The 19,073-nt window shown below is 52.7% G+C and overlaps 1 protein-coding gene and 1 long non-coding RNA gene across 4 annotated transcripts in view; one reads left to right on the forward strand and one right to left on the reverse strand.

Annotated features, from left to right (window-relative positions):
* Positions 1 to 19,073, forward strand: part of LOC128774706 (uncharacterized) — a 54,927-nt gene that overhangs the window by 34,370 nt on the left and 1,484 nt on the right. The gene's annotated exons all lie outside the window — the stretch shown is intronic.
* Positions 1 to 19,073, reverse strand: part of LOC109251230 (myosin-16) — a 62,088-nt gene that overhangs the window by 21,386 nt on the left and 21,629 nt on the right. For both annotated transcript variants that reach the window (XM_019422622.2, XM_019422621.2), the window contains 12 exons: positions 15,478 to 15,614; positions 14,070 to 14,151; positions 11,591 to 11,764; positions 10,464 to 10,691; positions 9,341 to 9,445; positions 6,871 to 6,957; positions 6,486 to 6,631; positions 5,275 to 5,365; positions 4,747 to 4,803; positions 3,986 to 4,072; positions 1,947 to 2,192; positions 950 to 1,067 (listed from right to left, as the gene is read on the reverse strand). In XM_019422622.2, coding sequence (XP_019278167.1) covers positions 950 to 1,067; positions 1,947 to 2,192; positions 3,986 to 4,072; positions 4,747 to 4,803; positions 5,275 to 5,365; positions 6,486 to 6,631; positions 6,871 to 6,957; positions 9,341 to 9,445; positions 10,464 to 10,691; positions 11,591 to 11,764; positions 14,070 to 14,151; positions 15,478 to 15,614 — 1,558 coding nt within the window. The remainder of the gene's footprint in view (positions 1 to 949; positions 1,068 to 1,946; positions 2,193 to 3,985; positions 4,073 to 4,746; positions 4,804 to 5,274; positions 5,366 to 6,485; positions 6,632 to 6,870; positions 6,958 to 9,340; positions 9,446 to 10,463; positions 10,692 to 11,590; positions 11,765 to 14,069; positions 14,152 to 15,477; positions 15,615 to 19,073) is intronic.

Consider the following 19,073-nt stretch of genomic DNA (forward strand, 5'->3'; position numbering starts at 1 on the left):
ACAGTGGGGCAGAGAGCCTTTACTTTGAAAATGTAATTGTCACGGTCCCAGAACCTATGCTCCTGTCATCTGTGAACTGATTGTGGGGGCCGGAGGCCAGGAAGACGTGCATGAGCCAGAGAGCACGAGCGAGCTTGAGTCCTGCCCTGTAAGTCATTCTGGTTTTGTGGCAAGTTACCTCGTCCCGCTGAGCTTCACTTTTCTTATCCATCAAAGGGAATATTGATTTTAGAAAGTATTCAGGATGCGGGAAATAAGGCCAAAGGATGCCAGCGGGTTCTCTGGGGTCACACTGCAACGTGGTCTAACTGGCCTGAGGAGTGTTTACTTCTCTCAGGGAGTACGTGTCTGTGAGGGCCCAGCCTCTGCAAGGTTAGGTGTTAAGTGAATAGTGGTAAGTCACAAATTATTTTTGTCCTAGGATGCAAAGGATTTCTTCTGGTAAAAAACAAAACCAAACCAAGAGGTTGCAGTATTACTGTGTGGTAGGACATTAACCTGTTCTGCCTCTAACTTAGCAAAGTTATTGAAGCCTCCCTTCCCCCAAATGACTGTAAATCTCTGTCCTTCAAATGCCCCTTGAGGGCAAGTTCACCATTTTCTGGCTCCCTTACTGGTGACACATGTTTGCTCTTAATATGTGGGTCATGTTTTAAAATGTTTAAAAACTGAATTTTGTCTACCGCCCCTCCTGCTGATCTTGCAGGGTGGTTGAGACAACTGATAGGGAAATGCTTTGAATAGTGTCACTTGTTTTATGTTGCAAAGATGCTGCTTGGGGCACTCCATGGGTGGAATCAGATCTCCTGTCTCATCACAGCGGGTGTGAAGTTTCCAAGGCTGAGAAAGCTCCGGGAAGAGGACATGGGTACTCTTTCGGTTTCCTTGAGCATCCCTGTTCTGTTCCACACACTGTTCCTCGGGAAGCTGCAGGGAGAGGCATGCTTACCTTGCAGGCGGGTCCTGATGGCATTGATTTCTGCCTGGTTTCGCTCCAGCTCAGCCACCTTGGCGTTGGCTTCTGCTAAACTGTCTTCCAGCTTTCGGATGTGGGCCTCGGCATTCATCTGCTCAAGGAAGATGTACCCAGTGGGGAAATGGAGAAGCCAGGCCAAACCCTCCCTGCTTTCCACCTGGGTTCCCCTAGTGCAGCCTCCTAGACTACCTCCCTCATCCTTCTAGAACGTGCCTATCTCAGAACCATCTCCCCCGACCCCCCTCGCCCTGCCCCACCTTATCATTTCTATACATAAACTTAGAGTCTTTGGGTTGGCACACAGACCCTCACTCTCTGGCTCATCCCCCTTTTCTAGCCACTCTGGACCCCTGAGGACCTCACCCAGTAAGAAAATGCAATGGGCCAATTTAAGAAAAAAATACTAGCCTTAGTTCCAGGGTGTGCAGATAAAATGAGAACTGTGAAGATGCCTCATGAGTGTCTGAAGTTTGGAGATTCTGGTTGGCTGAGCCAGGGACCCCAAAGCATCATCCTTGCTCACCCTTTGAGCCCCCTTTCCCTCATGTCACAAGAAGGCTCTTTCTGTGGCAGCTGCTTGATAAATGCGTGTTGAATGGCTTACTCGCTTTTCCTTCTTGCCATGTATCACTTTTTCATTATGGTGATGCATGCATTTCTGTTGTCACTCTTCCTAGTCTGTCACATTTATTGATCTTTTCTTATGTGCCAGGAACTGTTGAAGTCCTCACAACAGCTCTATGAAGCAGGGATTATTATTATCTCCATTTTACAGAAGAGCACAGTTAGATTATGAACTTCGCCAAGGTTATACACCTTCCTGTGGGATCTGTGACAGGCTCATCTCGATTGCCTTCACAACATCTAGAACATGCCCCGGGCTTGCTGGGGGCTTGGGGAATATGTGTGAAGCAGCCAGATGCTGGGGCACGTCCCTGTGACTCGGGGGGGGGGGGTCCCCCCACCTCACCTTGGACTTCTGCACCGTCTCCATGCTGGCGTTGAGGTCGTCGATCTCAGCCTTCATGACTTGCTTGTCCTTCTCCAGCTTGGCCTTGACCCTCTGCAGGTTCTCCACGTGCTCCGTCAGCTCAGCCATGGAGTCCGTGTGCTTCTTGCGCAGTGTGGAGGCCGCTGCCTCACTCTGCAGGGCCGCCTCCTCCAGCTCCCGCCTCAGCTTTAGCAGCTCTGCCTCCCGCTTGCGGTTCTGCTCAATCTGGGAGAGAGAAGCAGGGCTTTAGCAGAACTGACCGGCACTGGTCTCCTTAGGGCAGACGCTGCCCGCCTGCTCAGTGGTGTCCCGATATTTCTGCGCCCCTCTAATAGGATGTCTTGATTGAGATGTCAGTCCCGAGCCTCTGGGTGGATTGCCCATAGGATTCGTTTAGATGGTGTTGTGTGTCCAATTGTGCCCCCCGAGAAGATATGCTCAGTTCTTAACCCCAGATACCTGTGGATGGAAACAGGGTCTTTGCAGATGTAAACAAGGTAAAATGTCATACTGGACTAGGGAGGCCCCTAACCCAATGGCTGGTTGTCCTTATAAGGGGAGAGATTTGGATCCAGGGAGACCCATAAGAAGGCCATGTGACCATGAAGGCGGAGGTTGGGGTGATTCAGCTACAAGCAAGGAACACCAAGGATTGCCAGCAACCCACCAGAAGGCAGGGGAGAGTCTTGGGACAGATTCCCCCTGAGCTTCCAGAAGGAACCCCCCAGGTAGGCCCTGCTCCAAGGCTCCCGATGTCACAGCCCCATGACCGTGCTTCCTCCCACCCCTCTGGTGCCCTACATCCTGTCCTGTCGTCTTCACTTTCCCTGCATTGCTGGATGTAGTCCTTTCTTGATGCCTCTCACTCAAACCACCTGGGATGATATTGTTTCCTCCCAGGACCCCGACCACAGCCGCATACCAGCTTTGGTTCTCAGCACTCCCCCCTACAACAAGCAGCCTGAGGCCAGGATGGTGAGGGAGTGGGGTGTGCAGTCCAGGGAGCCTCGGGAAAGGATGCCTAGCCTTCCAGTGCTAAGGGACCCCATCCACTTTCCTTCTCTCAGCTCTGACCCAGGGGCCACATTTGTAAGCGACCTGACTATCCGGAATTAGAAGGAGAGTTTCAAGCTTCTGTCAGTCTCCGTGATGCCTTTATGTGAGTTGGAGGAAGAGGCATTCCACACCAGAGGCCCAACTTGGATTCCGGCCCTGGCAGTATGGGGTTACCCCTCTGTATTAACCATGTCTTTATTTTCTGTATTCTTATGCCTTGTCCTCTGGGGTTTTGCTGACCCTGGACAACAGCCCCTCCCAGGGTAAGCTAACTCCTAGAGATAGCAAACAGCTAGATTTCCAGTGCAAAGCAACCAGTCTATAGCGCACACCTCCAGCTCCTCCTCTCTGGGGTGCTCATACTCTCAGCCACTGTCCCCCTGCTCTCATTACCCCCATGGTCAGGTACCAACTGGGCTCAGCCCCAGTGCCCCAGAGCCCGCTGAAATTATCCAAACTAACCAGTCCTAAGCCTGCTTCTTCTGCCTTATCCGTTCCTTCCTCAGAAACCACAATAAAGGCTCTTGCCTGCAATTCTCCCCTGCCTCTGCCGCTACTGACCCTGCTGTTTCCCGTGTGGCCCTGCATGGCACGCCCCCTCTTAGGAACTGTAACAGACTGTCTGCACAGTGGCAGTCCTTCCCCTAATCGGCTGGCATTACTGCAGCTCACATTTTCTGAAAGACACGTTATATCTTACAACGTCTGCCCTCTGCATTCAGTCCTGTGCCGCGTCTGTCCTCACCACTGAGCTAAGGATCCCCAGGAGAGAGGGGACGAAACCAGCCCCTCTCTGGCCTCTTCTTTATTATTAATTGTTCTCTCCTCAAGTTAGCCCCAGGAATTCAGCAATAACTAACTGGTCCTATTCTCACTGCTTCTCATCCAGCAGGTTTTTTTTTCTCCCTGAAGGCAGGCAGGAACTGGGGTCCCTGGGCCCGTCCCCTCCACAAGGATGGTACCTGAGCAGACGTGGCTCCCCCAGCCTCTTCCAGCCTGTCACTGAGGTCTTCAAGATCCCGGGACAGGTCGCTGCGTTGTTTCTCCACCTGGGGGTGGGGAGGTTGGGTGACCGTGATGGGGAGCCATGTGGGAGCCCCTCCCTCTGGTAAAGACTGCAGTGACCGCATGGTGTCTGTGGGGCTGGGGGCCCGCACTTTGGGAGCTCTGCACTCTGCCTGCCACCCCACACACTCAGTGAAGGATGTCTCTGTCCTCCTCCCTGCACTGGGTGGGTCTCCCTGCCCATCCTACCCCCGGCCCCCGTTTGGCTGAATCAGGAGTTTAGGTGCGTGACAATTCGTCTCTCACTGGCTCTCTGGTCTCATCCTCATCTAAAGCCTCCTTCCACTCTTTGCTGGTCCTTTAACATCTTTGTACCTGTGCAGGGAGGTGCCGTCTCATTCCCTCCGTCTAGACATTCTTTCCCTCGTCAGCCTGTTGAGTTCAGTTCTCCGAGTTCCCAGGCTCATGTTGTCTCCTCTGCCTGCGCTAGGTGGGGCCACGCCACGAATCGTATCTTTACGCCTTACATCCTAATTAATACTGCACCTGTAGCACAGTGCCTGATGCACGGTAGGGGCTCAAGAAACAGTGAGGGGCTTTTCAGTTGGAAACCTGCCCTCCCCTCTGGTGCTTTCCTGAGTGGAGTGTCTACTTATGGTTGGATCGTGGCTGGCACTGGGTCCTTAGACTCAAGTGAGTGTAGAAGTAGTTCATTTACCTTGGCTCTCATTGCCCTCTCAGCTTCCAGTTCTTCCTCCAGCTCCTCAATTCGGGCCTAGCAGACAAATCAGTGGGGGTGGAGGGGTGGGATTTATCTCTTCTGTGTGAAGTTACAGACTTACCCACTTGACCTTTTAGTAGGGAAGTGATGGAAAGGGGCTGAGCATGTGATGGACACTGTCAAAAGCAGAGGGAAACAGGGCACAGAGAGTATGTGCAATGGTCCTGAGGCAGGGGAGAGGCTGGGGTATGAGACCCCTCAAGGAGCCAGCATGGCTAGGGAGAGGGGGGCGGGAACGCTGGGTGACAAGGTCAGGGAGGGGGCAGGGGCAGATTGTGGAGGGCCTTGTCCTCATAGTGGGGGCGTTGACTTTAAGCCTGCATGAGGTGAATGTGGATCAGTGTCAAGGACTCTGGGGCAGCCTTGCTCCTCAGGAAACCCAGGCGGCCAAGCAGCTGATGGGGGTCAAGGTGCCTGGAAGGGCATTTCAAAAGGAGAGTTGCGCCTTCTCGGTCCTGAACACACCTGATGCTCCTTCAGTTTCCGCTGGAGTGTGGAATTCAGAGACTGCTCATCCTCATACTTGGAGTTGACAGAATTGATTTCCATATCCCTCCTGCAAGAGAAGGTGTGATCTCCTGAGGAGGCGCTCTGAGGGGATACCAGCCAGCTGGTGAGGGAACAGAACCTGGGCTACCGGAGGAGGCCTTGAACCTGCTGAAACCCATTCATCCCCTAACCCCCTGACCCTCTGCGGTGACAGCCCAGAAGGTCTCGCCCTACAAAAGCCCTCAAAATCTGCTGCACAGGCTTCCCACTCACTCATGCATTTGTTAATCTGGCACACGTTTATTGACTATCTACTATTGCCAGATGCTGTTTGGGGCTCCAGGGACACATCCGTGAATAAACCAGACAGAAATCGCTGCCCTGGTGAGCTTACATTCTAGGGGCTCCAGAATCACATGGGCGCTTTGCCTTTTTAGGGAAAATTTCCTTCCAAAAACTTTCCACAAAAGGCTGTCTCCTTCTGATATGTGGGTTACACGTGTCAAGGAGCCATGTGTGAGAACTAAGACACCAGAAACCAAGTAGGTGAGCAGGATGGTCAAGGTCACATGCAGCTTCTGGGTGTGCCACAGAAGAAACAAGCCGAGATGCAACATTAGCCACACGCGTCTCACAGCAGCTCGTGGAGCTGTCAAACTGCCTTGGCAAAATGTACTTCAAAGTTGTGTCGTCCAAATTCTGCCCCCTGAAAGCTTGTCCGTTTCCTAATCTCCATCCCCTCAGCTTCTTGCTTTAGTTCAGGTTTATACCTGACTATTGCAGTAGCCTTCCGGTTGCCTTCCTGCTTCCAGTTTTTCTCCGCTCCACCTGTCCCCCATAGTTACTGCTGCAGTGATATTGAAATACCCCTCGACTCCTTGTGATCTTTGAAAGCTCAGCTTACAGGTTTCTGCCAAGACTCCCTGCCTATTGGGGAGGGGCATTGCTCAGTACCAGCCCCCTTTCTGGCGCCCAGCTGGCCCTGTGTGAGACTAGGAGCTCCCTGTGGATGGGCAGCGCCTACTGTCCCCTCCCTATGTGCTCTGTAGCGGGCACCGTGCCTGGCACATAGCGGGTACTAGGGACGTGCGTTAATACATGCGAAGCCCTCAGCACGGTGCCCAGCACCTGGCACCACACAGAAAGTGCTAATGTTACGGATGAAATGAATGACCGCACGGGCGTACTTTTTCACCACTTCCTCGAGGTCCAGCTTGGACCGCTCCATCTCGTTGAGGTTGTCAATGGTTATCTTCAGGTCACTCTCAGCCTTCCGACGGGCCTTCTCCACCTCCGCCCGGATTTTCTTTTCTTGTTCCCAGTTATCCTCCAGCTGCAGAAACAAGAAGAGCGAGAGAAAACACGTGTGTTGAGGGGAGTGGGGTGAGTCTGAGGCCAGAATGCAATTGAGGAACCAGACTGGGCCTGGTTCCTTAGCTGTGGCAACAGAAAGGCCCTCATTTCCTCAGGGGGACGTGTCAGTCCAATTCCCCAAATGTATCTGAGGACCCTGGGCCCCATGACAGACCTGGCCCTTGAGCTATAGAACTGGCCCCAGCAACAGGGCATTACCTCATGGATCTGGGTGCTGAGCTTGCTGTTGGTCTTGGTCAGGTGGTTCACCTTGTCCTCCTCAGCTTGCAGGTCGTCGAGGGTTTTCTGGAAGGAAAGATCTTGTATGTCCCACAAGACATGCAGAAGCAGCTGAACAGACCTAGTTCTCTGCCATCACTTCTGAGCTGGGTCGAGTTGACTTCAGGGAACAGCTACTGAGTCCCTGGCCCTGGTGCCAGATGAGGCAGGGGCAGACCCGAGCACCCGTTAGCTGGAGGTGGGCCCTCAATGGTCAGTGGGGCTCTGGCTCTCCATGGGGCATGCAGGAGGTCTGTTGAGGAGCTTTTGTTCGCCACCATGATTGGGGGCCCCACTGGCACTTAGTGGTTCCAGGGATGCTGGACATGCCTCGCTCTGGACAATCCGGTACCGTGAAGCATAATTCTGTAGTCCGCACACTTGATGCCCCACCCGGGCATTCACGTACGTAAAACAACAGTTCTACTCTCCTAAACCCAGCAGCCAGGACCACTGGACACATAACTCAACTTTTTTTTTCATTTAGTATACACTATATTTTTAAAGAATGATCTACCATGAAAACTGAGAGATTTGTTATTGTCAAAATCTCCCTGAGAGTTCTTCACCATTTTGTAAAGCCGCATCACTGACGGCAGCCACACTTTGCCGTCAGCGTCACCAACACACCCTCTGTGCCCGTCCGTCTTCGGCCACCTAGGCAGGCTCGGGTGTTCAGCCGACTGCTCACGACGTCTTCTAGTGGATCCGCCTGAGCGCTTACACACGGACAGCCCCGTTATTTATTATAAATTACATTCCGTTCATTTCCCCCTTAAAAAGAAGGGCACTCTATTGATTCTTTTGAAGGTATGTATTAGCTGTAATAATGTTTATTTTACGATAGTAAAGAGAGGCTTCCAAAATGCAGTCTGCCCTCATTATTTGTGGGTTATCTATTTTCCAATTTACCTACGAGCTAAAATTTATGTGTAATCCCAAATCAATACTTGTGGTGCGTTCATGGTCATTTGCAGACATGCGCAGAGCAGCGAAAAGTTTGCGTCTTCTGGAGCGCACATTCCCAGCTGACGTCAAATAAGATGATGCCCCGCCTTCTCGTTTCAGCTCATACTGCAAACAGGTGGCTTTTTCACAGTCTATTTAGTGCCATGTTTTTTTTACATTTTTTGTGCTTTTGTCTTGGTGAGTTTGGCTCATAAAATGGTGCACCAAGCACACTGGTACAGTGCTATCTAGTGTTCCCAAGCACAAGAAAGCTGTGCTGTGCCTCACAGAGGAAATTTGTGTGTTAGATAAGCTTTGTTCAGGCATGAGATACAGGGTTGTTGACCGTGAGTTCATTGTTCAGGAGTGGACAGTGTGTACCAAGTAGTGTCTTACACAGAAACACACATAAAACAAAGTAATGTATTGATTGATGAAAACGTGAAAAGAGGCTTGCAGGAACCTAACCTTCTATTTCCCCTTAAAACCGAGGTTCAGTATTGGGGCGCCTGGGTGGCTCAGTCAGTTGGGCATCTGACTTTGGCTCAGGTCATGATCTTGAGGTCTGTGGGTTTGAACCTCATGTTGGGCTCTGTGTTGACAGCTCAGAGCCTGGAGCCTGCTTCGGATTCTGTGTCTCCCTCTCTCTCTGCCCTTCTCCTGCTCACTGTCTGTCTCTCAAAATTGAATAAATGTTTGAAAAAATTAAAAACAAAAACGGGGGTCCAGCATTTGTTTATTCAGTGTTTGTGGTGACTTTATAGAACATAACTACCTGGGATAATGAGAATCGACTGTATTTGTTATAAACGGGGGCTCTGAGTTTGAAATGGTTGAGGGTTACAGTCTAAGGGGAAGTATTTCCAGAGGCAGCAGAGAGAGGCACTAAAGGGGATGTGCTGTGGGTTCATGGTGTCAGCAAACATGGCGACGGGGGTCTGCTGTCCGGTTCTGGGCTTCAACTTGCTCTCTGCACCTGTGTTTTCAGAGCTAGGAAGTGGTCTGTGCCAAGGTCAGCACTGGTGGCTGGTCAGAGCTGGCTCTGCCTCCAGGAGCCTGAGCCCATAACGGTCAAACGGGTCTCCTCACAAGAGCTCATGCCCTTTGTCGCCAAGATGTATTGGGGTTCACTGGTGCTTTAGCACCGGCAGGGCACTCATCCTGATAAGTCTGGGGACTCTAGCTTCCAGTGCACCTGGGACCATCTCCTCATGCCCGCTGCCCCTCTTTCACTCTCAGACTAGTCTGGGTGATAAATTATATGGTCGCCCCACTTACAACAAACTTGGGAGGAGAGCAACAAGACATGACAGTGCCCGCTACTCTGATGAGGAAATTGAGATTTAGGAAGACTGACTTCCCTAAAGGCCCCAGCTGAGGGGCAGCAAAGCCAAGATTTGAACCAGGGTCTCCAGTCTCCGAGCTCCACCTGCTGTGCCAAGTAGAAGCCCATGGTGCCTACCTGGTGCAGCTCCTCCAGGGCCCTCTTCTCCTTCTGGAGCTTGGCGATGGAGTCTTCACGGAGAGAGAGGTCCCCGGTTAGGGTGCGGACCTTGTGATCCAGGGCCTGGAAACAGGAGCAGGAGAGGGACAGGCCTTTAAGGCTGGGAACAGCCTTGGAGGGGGAACAAAGAGGGAGGCGCTTGCTCCGAGAGAGGGGCTTTTCAGCTTGGCTGCGGTCCAGAGTCATTTGGGAGCCTGAGAAATGCTAGTGCCCAGGGCACACCCCAGGCAGGTCAGAATCTGAGGGTGAGGGCAGCAGTGAGAACCACCAGTCAGGCCTTGGCTCTTCAAAGCCCGGCCCTCAGACGTCAGCGGTGTCTGAGAGACGTGGACCCTCGGGTCCCAGCAGACTTGCTGATGCAGAACCGGCATGTTATCAAGATGCCAGCACTTTGTGTGCACATCAGAGCTGAAGAGTCACGGGCTTAGGCAGCATACACCTTCCCCTGCTCTGGATCCGCCCCCCCCCCCCCCAACTTGTGAGGGTAAGAAGGGGGCTTCGGGGCCAAGGGCCCACCAGATGGTATCAGGAGCCAGGGGCTCCCCCTGGAGCCGACTGGAAGGGCAGCAGCTGCTTGTTTGGGCAGAGATCCAACAGCTAGTGGTGGCCCCACGCTAGAGAGAGGGTTGTCTCTTCCGGGAAGAGGGGAGAAGGCAGATGTAGTGAAGAAGAACCTTCTGTGAGGGGCCCAGGGACGCTGAGTCTGAGTGGGCCACAGGCTAGCACAGACACCTGGGTTTCACGGGCACGAGGAGAACCAGTCAGTCCTGAGCCTGGATGTCACCATGAGGGGAAGAGCCCTCATCCCTCTAGCTACTTTGTCCCGACGGAACTTTCTGCAGCAACAGCCACGTTCTCAGTTCAATGCGGTAGCACTAGCCTCGTGTGGCTATTGAGCACTCGAAATGCTGCTAGGTCAACAGAGGAGTCACGTTTTCCATGGCGCTGAATTAAGTTAAACTAGCCCCATGTGGCTGGTGGCTAGGGTCCTGGGCGGTGCTGCTGAGGGGACTCCAGGTGGGACCCCCACAGGGTTTCCTATTCCCGAGGGGGGTGTAGTGAGGCCCCAGGGCCTCCTCACCTGCTTCTCCTTCTCTATCTTGGCCAGTGTGGTCTCCAGGCCCTCCAGGTCCCGCTTCAGGTCACTCATCTCGCCCTCCAGCTTGCGCTTCGTGGCGCTCAGGGAGGCCGCCGTGCCCTCCTCCTCCTCCAGCCGCTCCCGCATGTCCGAGATCTGGCTCTCCAGCTCCATTTTCGTCTTCATCATCTGGGTCAGGCGCTCCTCGGCATCTATCAGGTTCTCTTGCTCCTGGTGGAAGAAAGAGCGCCGGTCAGAGGGGGTCCCACAGGGGTCTGGGCACTGGCCCCGAGCTCCTTGTGATGCGTGTGACAGAACAGAGTCTCGCAGTGCCGTCCCCAGGCCACCAGCTGCATCACTCGTGAGCTGGTTAGGACGCAAGATCTCAGGCTCCACCCGAGACCTGCTGTGTTGAAATCTGCCTTTGAACAGATCCCAGGTGGTCAGGTGCACCTGAAGGATGTAGCCAGTGGTCCAGGACAAGTCGAGGACACACAGGCTGCACACTGCCGGTAGTTGGGGCTGAGCCCGGGAGTGCCTGTACTTCTGTCTGCCAATGGGGAGTGACTATCTGCCCAAATGACTCCCAGCATCGATTTAGCACCTTTGTGTTAACGAACCATTTCCCACCCACAGTTCCTCCTTATAACGACCCCAAGAAGCAAGCGAGGCAGATGTCACTGTAAGCGACGGTTTAGAGATGAGGGACCTGATATTCGGAGGAGGTGGGATCGTCAAAGGTCAAACGGACAGTACGTGCCAGAAGAGGGACACCCTGGGTGTCCACTGGGGTCTCCCCAAGATGGGGTCAGTGGTGTAAACAACAACCAGCCTCAGACTCAAACCAGACGAGCTGTGTGACTTTCAGTTTGTTGCATAACATTACTGAAATTCAGTTCTTTGTCTGAAAAATAAGGGAAATCATCACTGTGAGGCATTAAGGGGTGGAGCCCATATATAGGTGCTCCCATAAGCGGGTGATTCTTTTATTACGGGGGTCTCTCTCGTATGCTGATTCTCAGAAGGCTCACCCCCCACCTGCCTCCCTGGGTCTGGCTCTTAGTGGCCCCAGGGATCCTGGTAGTTGCCAGGGCCCCCAGCTCCCGCCCTCCCTCCGGGGCCCCACATACGGCCTGTAGCTGGATGGTGAGGTCATTCTTCTCCTGGCTGAGCGTGGCCATCTTCTCCTCCAGCTCCTTTACCCTGCTTATCAGCTCCTGTGTCTTGCACATGGCGTTCCTCAGCTCCTCCTCCTTGGCCTTCATCTCCTCCTCTTGCCGAGCCACATTCAGGAGCGGCTTGACCTGAGTGGTGGGCGACACCCTATGGCGTTAGGGGGATGGGCCGCGGGGGCTCGGCGGTGGGCTGTGGGCTCTCCCTCAGACAGGACCTCACACCCCCATCGGGGCGGAAAGCAGCCATGAGGGAGTCCCTCTCCACAGATGCCAGGAAGTATCTCTCGCCTCCACAGAGAAGGCCCGTCCTTGCCTAGGACCAATCCTCAGGGGTCTCTGCGATCCTGACAGACACAGTTAGGTGTTCCTCGGCGTCTAGCCCCATTCAGGGCTCACACCGATCTCTAAGCTGTGCCTGGCCGAGTTCAAGCTCCAGTTTCCCTTGCCTTTCTCCCTTACGGGGTCCTCCTCCTTGCTGTCTCTCTCTCTTCCTGTCTCCCTATCTCTGTCTCTCTCCCTGTTTCTGTGTCTCCGTCTCTCTGTCTGTGGGGACCTGGGATACTGCAGAGGCAAGTTCACATAAACGCACAACTACGTGACATTTTTATTCAGTGAAAGCCTACCAGAACGTGTTGGGTTTTTTCCCCCTGACTCATCCTATCTGGCTTAGATAAGACTAGAGCGTAGTTAAAAACTAAGAGTAAAGGATTTTTATTTTGTTTTACTTTTTTTACTCATTGGAACAGGACCTTGCTCTGCCATGTTCAATTAGTGAAGTGTTGCTTTCTAGTAAAGAACAGAGAAGTTTCCAGGCTTTGTCTCCTCATCTTCTCTGACCACTGGTGTCCTGCTTGGGAGGAATCTTAAAGGCTGTTGGTCTGGGGCTTCCCAGAGGGCAACACAAATACCGAGGGGGCAAGTGAGATGGATTTAAGCCTTGCATAGAAACGCTTTGATTTTCATTGTTACACAGTTACTTTAAAAGTAGCTTTTTTAAATTTAAAATTGTCTCATGTTTATATATTTTGAGAGAGAGAGTGAGCTTGAGCACAAGCGGGGGAAGGGGAGAGAGGGGCGGGGAGAGAGAGAGAGAGAGAGAGAAAATCCCAAGCAGGCTCCACACTGTCAGCACAGAGCCCCATGTGAGGCTTGATCTATAACTGTGAGATCATGACCTGAGCTGAGATCAAGAGTCGGACACTTAACCGACTGAACCACCCAGGCACCCCTAAATTTCTTATTTTTTAAATTTATTTTTAGGGGTGCCTGGATGGCTCAGTCGGTTAAGTGTCTGACTCCTGATCTCGGCTCAGGTCATGATCTCACAGTTCATGGGTCTAAGACTCACATGGGACTCTGCCCTGGCAATCTGGAACCTGCTTGGGATTCTCTGTCTCCCTCTCTCTCTGCCCCCCCCCCCCCGAATGAACTCTGTCTGTCTCTCTCAAAATAAATAAACAAACTTAAAATATATACAAATAAAAAGTAAAATAAAAATTTCAAAATAAAAAAGTAGCTGGCATCAGGAAAGCTCAGTCATGGAACAGGTGGGGGAAGGACTGGTAACGACCGAACTTTGAGAAATGCTCATCTGGACTGCTCTGGGATCTCAGGCCCTCGAGGGGGCTGGCCTGTGTGGGAGAGCCTTTGGGGAGGCAGAACTTACTATCCCTGCTTTGAATCTGTGGTCAGCACTGAGTGTTAGAAAGCGCTTTCCCATGGGGAGGGGAAGGAAGCTTCCACACGAGCTGTGGGGGCCTCAGGGCCACCAGAGATGACCTAGAGCCTGATCCACCCTCCGCATGGCTGTCCCTTGAGACACCACCATCCTCTGACTCCTGAATGCAGCCCTGCATCCGGCCTCTGCTGGTGCCCAGCAGCACGTTCCCTTTGAATGGAGGCCCGAGGTGGGGACCCCATCACCCAGTATGATTCCACCTGCACCAGGAGGAAGGCTCCCTGCCTGCTGCATTGGTTAAGGGCTGACTCACTGCCCTGCCCTCTCAGCTGTCTCGGAAGGACCTGGGAAATAGGCCGGATCCCACGATTTCCTGAGCTCGCTCCAGCTCTGAAGCTGAGGACCTCACTGAAGGAGCTGAAGATGCCTCAACATGTGCAGGGGGAGGGGCTGACGACCAAGCCCCCTTTTTGTACTGAGGGGCTTTCCATCCTAAGGGGGTGTTATTTGGAGGGATGACATGAGACGGGAAGGTCCTCTGTGGTTTTTCTCAGGGAGGAATTAGCCCCTGACCGGAAGGGGACTGGATTCCTCATTTGTCTCCCAGGCACCCTCATTTGTGGACTGTCCCTGCTGCATCCTGTAGCCTCCCACCCCCAAGAGGCACCTCCCCCCCAGGACTGCCCCCCCCCACCCCCTCGACACACACAACGCACTGGTAGCTGCAGCCCAGCTAGCCTGGCCCCTCAGCCCTACCTTGTTGTATAGCTTCCACCAGCCCCAGAAACGCAGCTCCAGGAACTTGCGTGTGTTCCGCTGGATGACTTTCAGGCCGATTCTGCAAAAAAAGGAAGCCGGGGTTCCCTGGATGAAAGTGCAGGTGTCAGGGCCTGGCCTCCCTGATGGAACGGTTCCACCCAGACAGCACAAGGCTGAGACAGACCACTCATTTCTTCTTACATTTCCTTCCTTCCTCTCCCTCACGGGAAATCACCCATTACTCTCTGAGTCCTATCCATTCTGCGGTCTCTGGAACCCGCCCCCCTTGTCCCCTCCAGCTTCACTGGACTGTCATTTACCGAGGACCTCCTGCGTGCCAAGGCCCTGCTGTCCTACACTCAGCCCCTAACTTGTGTCGCTGCCTTCAGTCACGGTCCCAGGGAGGGGGTCGGGGGGCAGTGGATATCAGGACCTCATTATTGTTATTTGCTCATTACACTATGCCCACAAGGAACCAGAGTCAACCACAGGTCAGCCAGGGTAGCCCGAGTTATTTTCTGATGATCATTTTAGAAAGATGGCTGGAAAACACAATTCAGAGGGCAAGGATTTGGAGTGAGGACTTCTGGATTCCAGTCTTGACTCTTTCTGCCTGGACCTGGGCCAGTTCCTTCACCCTTCTGACCTCAGTTTCCACATCTGCGAAGCAGGGGTGCCGGCCCTGCCTCCTCCCTCTGACAGTGTCATCACATGGACCAGTAAGGGGAAGTCTGGGAAAGTGACTTGTAGGCTTTAAGAGAAGGGTCTGTATTAGGTGGTCCCTCTTATGGGTTGAATTGTGTCCCCTCCCAAAAGATCTGCTGAAGTCTTAACCCCCAGTGCCTGTGAATGTGACTTTATTTGGAAATAGGGTCTTTGCAGGTGTCATTACTTAGGTTAAGATGAGGTCATACTGGAGAAAGGTGGACCCCTGACCCGAGATGGCAGGTGTCCATATAAGAAGAAGGAAGGCCGTGTGGAGACACAGACAGAGAGAAGGTCTTGTGAAAACAGGCAGAAACTGGACTGATGTGGCCATAAGCCAAGGAACGCCTGAGGCCACCAAGACTCCAAGAAGCAAGAAAGGATCCTCCTTTAGAGCGTTCGGGGGGAGTGTAGCCTGCAATATTCCTTGACTTCAGACTCCTGGCCTCCAGCGCTATGAGAATTGCCATTGTTTTAAGACACCCAGGTTGTGCTGCTCTGTTCCAGCAGCCACAGGAAGCGAATACAGACCCCGAACAGGGTTCTCTGGGCCAGTGGAGATGTCGGCGCCCTCCCCTCATCTCACGGCCCCGAGTCGCTACTGGAGCTGACCGCTGGGTGTGTGGCCGGGTCCCCGGTCATTCTGCGTGGATGCGCGTGGCTTCAGTGGCCCCGCCCCACCCGTGTTTGTGAGTGCTACCTTCGCTCCAGCATCTTCTTGAACTCGATCCTCATGAGGAAGCCCCGCAGGCGACACTGCAGCATTGTCATGATCTTGGCCAGACGCTCGTCCCGCATGTCCTCAAGCTTAGCCAGGATGCCCGCTCGGAAGAATACCTGTGGGAAAGGCACACTCCTCTGCACGTGGCCCGGCTGTCGCCGATGGCGGCCACTTGTGAGGGAAGCCCCAGAGGTTCAGAAAGGGCCTTGAAAGTTAAGAGACCCAGTCTGGTGCTGGTGTTTGAGGCCCCTTGGGAACAGCTGGCCCTGGCCTGGACGTCCCCAATAGCGGGGCCACTGCCAGCCTCTGTGTCTGTTTCCTCTCAGCCTCCTATGGGTTCCAGCTCTGGCCTTGCACTCGCCGGCTGGGTCACCTTGGACGTGTCTCCTCACATCTCAGGGCCTCAGTTCCCCATCTGTGAAATGGGGATGTTGATCCCTCCCTGACAGGGCTGCTATAAGGAGTAAATAGAGATAACTGGGTGGGAAAGTCTCACGTAAACTGTGAAGTGGTAAGTAAAATATGATAGGTTGGGGCACCTGGCAGCTTGAGCATCTGACTCTCGATCTCACGGGTTCATGGGATCGAGCCCCACGTTGGGCTCTGCGCTGACAGCTCGGAGCCTGTTTAGGAGTCTCTCTCTCCCTCTCTCTCTGCCCCTGCCCTGCTCACACTCCCTCTCTCTCAAAATAAATAAACATTTTTAAAAAATGTGTTAGATCGTCATAATCCTCACTGCTGTGGTGACTGCCCAGCACGACGGTGGCAAGGGGCCTCCTTTACTGCTGTGCAAACGGCCTTTAGACAGTCACGGTCTCCCAGGATCTGGGAGTGGGAAGAGGGGGTGGTATTGGGCAGGGGAGAGATTGACTTTGTAGAAAGGATACAGAGCTTTACCAGTGCTGCACAGTTTCAGGCACCCAGCTCTGGTGTGTGTGAGAAAGCTTTGCAGTGGGTTAGAAAGATCAGGAAATACCCAACTTTGCAGTGTGTTAGATCAGGAAACACCAGATTTCCAGCAAATACAGATTAAGGTTGCAAGGTAACATTCACTCCTCCCTCCACCTGTGACTTTTAAGACTTTTCCAGAGCACAGGTGTTGGCACGGTTGTGGATCAGGGGAGGGTAGGTTGGCACAACAGTTTTGGAAAAAGGGTTGGCATTCCCTCATCAAGTTAGTTGTTTGCATACCCTGAAACAGTCAACTGTCCTCTGCCGTGTTAGTACATCTCAACCCCGGCTGCACATCTCTCCTACCTCTCCTACCTGGAGGGTTAGAAAGATACCGATGCCTGCACACAGTGATTTCAAACAATTTCTGGAGTGAGGCTCAGGCATTGGTATTTTTATCCCTCCCCAAAGTGATTCTAATGTATAGCCAAGGTTGAGAATTTCGTTCTGGAGAAACCTCTACACGGGATCATGTGCAAAGATACTCAAAGCAGCATTTGTTGATAACTGCAGGGGGAAAAAAATCAATTTCCAAGGGCAGGAGAAAGGATAATTGTTATGTGGCTGTCTGAGGCAGCATGATACTGTGGTGACAATGAGTGAATGTCCTGTACTGACCAACAAGGATGAATCTTGGAAACATGAATGAGTGTTAGAAGCATGCTACAGAAGATTATGTCGAGTGTGGTACTTTCATGTGCATATGTGACAAAACTATTTTTTAAAAGGCAGGGGGATGGTTAGCATTCGGAGCAAGGGGTTACTCCTGGGGGTGGGGAGGAAGGGGAAGAAAGAGATGAGAAGAGATTCTGGATTTTTAAGTGGGCCCATGGGTGGTGACTTTATTATCAGTTATGTTTCATAATGTAACATCTTTTTATAGGCTTCCAATAGGACATGATAGAAACTTCTAGAGGGATAGAAGGAGCCAGGAGACCTGTACCTGGCCTCAGCCTCCTTGGATGTGCTATGTGACCTTAGCCAAGCCACTCCCTCTTGGGAGGCCTCTAACTCCCCTCCTGTTCAATGGGAGTGCAGGACCCTGAGTCCTCCCAGCTCTAAGACTCTGTAACTCCACACCTTGAGGCCAGGAGCAGAGCTCTTGATTAAATCCTTTATGCGGATGCTATGGATACCAACAGGAAAAGAATGGAAAAGAATGCTCCCTCCACCTGCCTTCCTCCCCCACAAAAACCCAAAGAGCTAGCTAGCCATGATGGGGTAGAGACATTGGGCTTGATTTCATAAAATGTTTCTTGATATTTCAAAATGAATTGTCATTGAGTTGTGTCCTTTTAGGAGCAGTGAGGTAAGCATGTGGCTGGGTGTGGGGACACAGTTTACAGGCAAAATCATCCTGTTCTCTGTTCTGCCTCTGCCACCAGAGCCTGCCTGGTCCTCGTGCCAAGCATGATATGGCAGGGACAATGACTGAATGTCATGTACCAACCAACACGGTTGAATCTTGGAAACTTGGGTGAAGCTTGGAAAGCTATCCCCAGGATCCCCAGGACTCTATCTGGACCTGAGGTGCCTAATGCAACATTGAACAACAGCAAAATGCAGTCCATTCGCCCAGCCAGTAACTGCATCAAATGTTGGCAACAGCAGCCCCATCCCCTTTCCCGTGACCCAGTGTCATGCGGCCTGGGGCCTGCTCCATTCTGCCTAGTACTGTGGAATTGGGCACATCACCTCCACGACCCTCTCCAGGCTTCCTCAAGGTTCCGCTCCTTCAAAGGTGGGGGTGGGGAAAGGAACCGGTCTCTGAGGTTCTCTCCCACTCAAGTATTCAGCGACTCTATGAGAAAACCTGCAGTGTTCCTATAAGTCAATTTAGCTATACACAGCATGTCTCAATTGTGAAGGAGGCCAGAGCTCGCAGTTCTGGAGGATTCCAGAGCAGCGTTACAATTCTGCTAATGCTCACTACCACGAAGCAAGCTCTAGGGGCTTAGGGACTCTTCCTGTTCTGTTCACTGGTGTATTCCTAGAGCCTTGAACCATGCTTGGCACACGGAGGTGCTCTATGAGCATTTGCAAAGTGTCCGCATCCTCTACCAAGCCTGTAGGGAAGCCATGTTGCCTGTGCCATCCATGAGACTTGGAGAGGTAGTTGATCTGTCCTGGGCTACACAAAACTAGGCTTTGAGCCTGATGCTCCTGAATGTAAAGCTAGTACCCCTCCTGGGTCGCCCTGCTTGTCATGTTGGGTGCAGTCTGGTTGGGCAGCTATAGATGGACACCTTGCACCATTAGCCTGGCTGGCCCTTACAGTCCCGACAAGACTCTGCAGGGCCAGGAAGTGGGACAGACACACGGCAGCCCAGGCCCTGTGAGTCAAGATCAGGCAGCCTCTCTGAGTCACCCCCAACTCACCTGCCAGCTCAGGGCTGGAGCTTTCGGTGTGGGTGGGCTGGGATTATGGTGCTTTGCTCTCAGACCTCACCCCCACACACATACCTCCATGCCCCAGTAAAATCCAGGACCTTGATTCTGATTGGGGCTCATACAGTCCTAGGAAATAACCTACCATTTATTATGTACCTGTCCAAGCTGGGTTCTCACCCACGTTATCACTAATCACCCCCGAATCCCATGAGATCAGCTGTATCAGCCCTACT

This window comes from Panthera pardus, unplaced genomic scaffold (genome assembly GCF_024362965.1).
Source record: "Panthera pardus isolate Hobbes unplaced genomic scaffold, ASM2436296v1 HiC_scaffold_4, whole genome shotgun sequence".
Taxonomy (NCBI): Eukaryota; Metazoa; Chordata; class Mammalia; order Carnivora; family Felidae; genus Panthera; species Panthera pardus.